This window comes from Bison bison, unplaced genomic scaffold (assembly GCF_000754665.1).
Source record: "Bison bison bison isolate TAMUID 2011002044 unplaced genomic scaffold, Bison_UMD1.0 scf7180017864519, whole genome shotgun sequence".
Taxonomy (NCBI): domain Eukaryota; kingdom Metazoa; phylum Chordata; class Mammalia; order Artiodactyla; family Bovidae; genus Bison; species Bison bison.
The window spans coordinates 20,900,982-20,906,582 of record NW_011495072.1 but is presented as its reverse complement, the minus strand read 5'-3'; the positions used below and the strand labels follow the sequence as shown (position 1 = coordinate 20,906,582).

Genomic DNA, 5,601 nt, shown 5'->3' with positions numbered 1-5,601 from the left:
CAATCGTATTTTTTTTTTTAACATAAAAAAGTTTAAACTATGCTTCCCTAAACTTTTTATTTTAAGAATATAGAGTTTTGCTTGTTTTATCTGTCTAACATAGTTGTGTTCATTTGTTACCAGGTCATAGAAATGTAAACAGAAGTATCAAACAATGGTTTATTAAATAACATGGTTAGAAAACAAATTAGAACCAGAAAATAACAACATTGGTCCCTAATTTCAATTCTAACCTATAACTGTGATCATTCCCTCAAAGGAAGAAATTTTTCAAATAAATATTAAAAGCTGGTGAATTTTAAGGGGTATGCCACCCCGAGATATTAAGTACTGAAAATGAATCAGCACAAGGAAACAGGAACAAAGCAGTAGTGTTACGGTGCCACCCACTGGCTAGAAATCCCCATAGCAAATATGAGAGCCAATCATAAAAGAGAAATTATTGAAATAGGAAGGAAAATAATATTGATGATTCTAATTCATGGTTAGTATCAGAAACTTCTAACAAAACAGAATCATCCGTATTAATTTAGTAGCACGAAGAAAGAGAGTAACTCTTAAAATGCTAACAAGAATTTTATTAATTTTGAAATGCCAGTCTACAATCTCCAAATACTAAGACTTTATCTCATAGTCAAAACAATTAACATATAAAATGTCATTTTAGCTATGTAGCTAAATATATGAAGACACGCAATCAAAAGATGCACACATGCATTTCACTGCTAAGAAAGAAATTATAATATTAATAATACATTCAAATGTTAATGAAATGGTGTTAACCCCACTTTTACCTTTATCAGGGAAGTAACAAAATACATGAAACAAAGGACATGTCTAAAAAACTGGACTGAAAAATATGTTTCTCAAAAATTCTTAAGGAAAGGGGAAAGGGAAAAAGTCCTAAGAAAGACCATTCATAGAAACTAGTAAAAAATAAATGTTTTCTTTAAAGTACAACAGCACCATTAAGTCCAAAAGATATTTACCTTAATACAGTCTCCATTTTGTCCTAATGACATCCTTTTGTTTTTCTAAAACAGTTCTTTTCTTAAATGCTAACATTCTTAAAATTTCAGCATAAAAAATATTTGAGTTACTTCTCAAACACAACCTTCCCATTAAGACTCAGAATAATATATAAACCTTGACATCAGTTTATAGTCCATGGGACCCTACTGAATGTTGATCTCTAAAGACCAGATTTCAGAATTTCTCTATAGACATGATCTGATCTTGCCTAATTAGAATTCATGAATACATTCCAGGCAGTCAGGACAGGCATCACGTTTTTTGGCTTGATGGTGATTATCGCCTGGTCTGCAAAAGCCAAGGTCTTCACTCACTCATAGACGGTTGATTGCAGATAAGAACATAGTGAGAAAAGTCAAATTCCCACAAACATAAATTGCTAACACCACCTTTTTAAAAACATAACCCTAAAAGAAAAAAAAAATGAGATATGAAAAAAGGAAACTCCTATCACTAAGGTTTGTGCCAATAAATAAGAAGAAAGAACTTACTTCTGCTTCAGCTGCGGTAAACGACTGGAGGATCTGAATTCTATCATCATCCAGTATTTCAACTGTCAAGAATGAGAACAAAAGTTTGTAAGGCCAGTGTGTATGCAGGTAAACTCATTCTCAAAGAAAGCTCTGATTTGGAGCATTGGCAATTTTCCAAGATGTACATTCTTGCATTTCAAGTGACCAAATGTTGCAAACTTCTTGCATATTTAAGGCTCTTACAAATCAGGTCAAGCTGGCTACAGCATACATGTGAAAGGACTTTTTTCTAGTCAGAGTTCTAACAATCCAAGTGTTAAATACATACATATTTTTTAAATAGCAAGCCATAATCTAGTGGTTATCAAAAGTCCCTTTAGGGGTCAAACCCTACACAACATTGTAAATCAACTATACCAATCAAAAAAAAAAAAAAAAAAGGACTCAAATCCTATGGATGTTACCCTATCAAGACCCAGAAAACGGTAGGACAGTTTTTACTACTCAGTTCCAAGAAAGCTGCTGAGCACACACACTAGACAACAAAGAGGTTTTGTTTTTAGGAGGCCACCTTAGGACACAGAGGAAGTTAGCCTAGAAACCAGGCTAACATGTCACTGATTCTCTGCTAATCTCTCCACTACTAATGGCTACAGGTATCTTACCCTGCCTGGCACTGGGGCCAAAATGGACCTTGCCACTAGAGAGCACTGGCAAAGTATTAAGTCCTTCTCATGTAGCACGCTGGTTAGCTAGCTATATATAATGCAGATGGCAACTTAAGTGATAGCACTCAGGAAGTCTGTTGAATAGGTAAAATTCATCTGCAGCTTTTCCCTGTGTTGACTATGGATGAGCATCTCCTCCTCCTCTGTCTCAGGGGTCTCTCGGCTCCAGTCATTTAGGGCTCTCAGTTCATTCTAGCCCCACGTCAGAGCAGCATGCAAAGTAAAAAAGTACTTACAAAGAAGGCATCTTCCCTAAAAGCTTCCATCTTTTCCTTGCATTTTACTCACAAATTCTAATACTAATGAATATAAAAAACAAAGGCAGAAAATTTCCACTATTTTTATCATAGACTGAGTGATGGAAATAAATTTTTAGTAAGGTACTATGTAAGAGTCAACCATTAGTGTTGAGAAACTAATTATATTCCAACAGTTTGTATAAAAGTGATTCTACAACACTGCTCTTTGAGCAGGTTACCTTTTCTAGAGAGTCGGTAAGCATGTATCTCCAGAATAATCTCTGTCCCAACATGCCAGGCTACAAATCCAATCATTGCATAGGTTTTCCATGGGCCAGGAAGATTCAGTCCTGGCAAATCCATTCCCAGGAACATTGCTGCCACTACATTTATAAGAACATACACATGTTAAAATACAATTCAAGAGGTAACTATGTATGTGTGTGCATACATGTGTGAATTATATCAAGTGAAATATACTAAAAGAGTTTATGAGATGAATTAGATTAATAATTAAGACCAAGTAGTTAATTTAGTCTTTATTGTAAGACTAGAAAGGCTAAGATGGGAAATTATAATTACAATCCACCAAATGCTAAGAAAGAGGTGCCCAAAGTTTTAAGTCTACAATGAAGGAGAGGGGAGAAGTATGGAAGCCACTTCTGACTATACCTCCTCTTCCACGATTTCTACAGAACATAGAAACGTGAGGGCAGGAGATCAGCTTAGGTATTTATCACATAAAGCATCACAAGGAGACACAGATGTAAAGAACAGACTTTTGGACTCAGTGGGAGAAGGGGAGGGTGGGATGATTGGAGAGAATAGCATTAAAATATATACATTGTCATATGTAAAATAGATGGCCAGTGCAAGCAAGTTTGATGGCTGAAGCAGGGCACCCAAAGCCAGTGCTCTGAGACAACCCAGAAGAATAGAGTGGGGAGGGACCTGGGAGAGGGGGTTCAGGATGGGGGGAGGGGAACACATATACACCAGTGGCCAATTCATGTTGATGTATGGTAAAAACCATCATAATATTATAAAATAATTATCCTCCATTAAAATTAATTAATTCATTTAAAAAATACTACAAAATCATACTTGACGTTTAAAAAACACCTTGCCCTGGAAGGTACCATTCCCAAGGAGAAAACCTGGCGACAGAGGGCTGGGTCCCCAAGCCTGATTCAGCCCAATCCATGACATCTCAAGCTGAGCTGCTTATATATTTGGTCATCAGCATAACTTATTCTGCTGGCAAAGGCAAACACTAAAAAGAAGTCTTAAAAGGAGGGTTTTAAAGTCATTTTTAAAACCTTGAAACTGAAATAATAGCTTAAATAGTTACCTCTAGAAATTGCTTTCTGGATTTCAATGCTTAAGACTGATTTCTCCTCAACAACCAATTACTCCAGTTACTAATGTATCTAAAAATCATTTAAGCCAAATTACAACTTGCAGTATAAACAATTTTCAATTATATATGAATAAGTGGCATCACAATTACTTACCTGCTATTATTCTAGCAGCTGTTCCCATACTCCAATGAGTCCAGTTAAACATTTGCCTTCTACCAAATAAAGAACCAGTCAGTATTCTTTAAAGTGATGGAACTACAATAAATTCCCAAGAGAATAAAAAGCATGTAATTTCCCTTATTGCTTAGGCATCAGCTATCTGAAATACATTTTAAAACCTTTTTAAGTAAATATAATTTATCACTGAATTTTATAAAATGCAAAAAAAAAAAAAAAGAATTGGCTTGCCAATTAAGGATATCTACCTTAAGGGCATTAATAAATAAAGACTACAAGTACCTTGGGTCATGTAAAGGTGGTCTGAAAGCTGCCAAAAGAAGCTGAAGAACTGCTAAAACCATCACTATAAAACCAAGGTATGGGTGATAACCTGCATGCTGAACAAAGATACATCATTTTAATGGTATTAATCCTGCCCATCAAATCTGCAAATTAAAAATAATACACACAGAAGCAGTTTCTTAGGGCTTTTCTCTAGCCATAAACATTTAATAATAATAATAAACACTGTTCACCGAGTGTCTATGTCAGGCACATACTTTATACACATTATCACTAACGCTCACTCTGATGCCTAATGGTTAGTTATCAATATCCCACTTCCACAAACAAGGGAACTGAGGCTTAAGATGGTGAGTAATGTACCCAGGTCCACACAGTGCATAAACGGTTGTGATGGAATCCCATCACGGAATGCTGCACCCTTCCACCAGTACGTTAGGTGACCGCTAACACCAGCACCGGAGAAGGCAATGGCACCCGACTCCAGTACTCTTGCCTGGAGAGTCCCACGGACGGGGGAGCCTGGTGGGCTGCCGTCTATGGGACTGCACAGAGTCAGACACAACTGAAGCGACTTAGCAGCAGCAGTAGCAGCAACACCAGCACAGCCATTTGAAGCCCACCAAAGACTAGTTTTCATTTTAATACCAAAGAAAGGCAATGCCAAAGAGTGCTCAAACTACTGCACAATTGCACTCATCTCACACACTAGTAAAGTAATGCTCAAAATTCTCCAAGCCAGGCTTCAGCAATATGTGAACCGTGAACTTCCAGATGTTCAAGCTGGTTTTAGAAAAGGCAGAGGAACCAGAGATCAAATTGCCAACATCTGCTGGATCATCGAAAAAGCAAGAGAGTTCCAGAAAAACATCTATTTCTGCTTTATTGACTATACCAAAGCCTTTGACTGTGTGGATCACAAGAAACTGTGGAAAATTCTGGAAGAGATGGGAATACCAGACCACCTGACCTGCCTCTTGAGAAACCTATATGCAGGTCAGGAAGCAACAGTTAGAATTGTACATGGAACAACAGACTGGTTCCAAATCAGGAAAGGAGTATGTCAAGGCTGTATATTGTCACCCTGTTTATTTAACTTCTATGCAGAGTACATCATGAGAAACGCTGGGCTCGAAGAAGCACAAGCTGGAATCAAGATCGCCGGGAGAAATATCAATAACCTCAGATATGCAGATAACACCACCCTTATGGCAGACTTTATTGACTATTCCAAAGCCTTTGACTGTGTGGATCACAATAAACTGTGGAAAATTCTTCAAGAGATGGGAATACCAGACCACCTGAT

The 5,601-nt window shown here is 37.0% G+C and overlaps 1 protein-coding gene across 1 annotated transcript in view; it reads right to left on the bottom strand.

Annotated features, from left to right (window-relative positions):
* Positions 1–557: 557 nt before the first annotated feature.
* Positions 558–5,601, bottom strand: part of FRRS1 (ferric-chelate reductase 1) — a 54,293-nt gene continuing 49,249 nt past the window's right edge. Inside the window, exons 12-16 of the mRNA XM_010831001.1 lie at positions 4,293–4,390; positions 3,987–4,045; positions 2,712–2,855; positions 1,524–1,585; positions 558–1,439 (exon numbers count right to left, since the gene is read on the bottom strand). Of these exons, the coding sequence (XP_010829303.1) occupies positions 1,347–1,439; positions 1,524–1,585; positions 2,712–2,855; positions 3,987–4,045; positions 4,293–4,390 (456 nt within the window). The 3' untranslated portion in view covers positions 558–1,346. The remainder of the gene's footprint in view (positions 1,440–1,523; positions 1,586–2,711; positions 2,856–3,986; positions 4,046–4,292; positions 4,391–5,601) is intronic.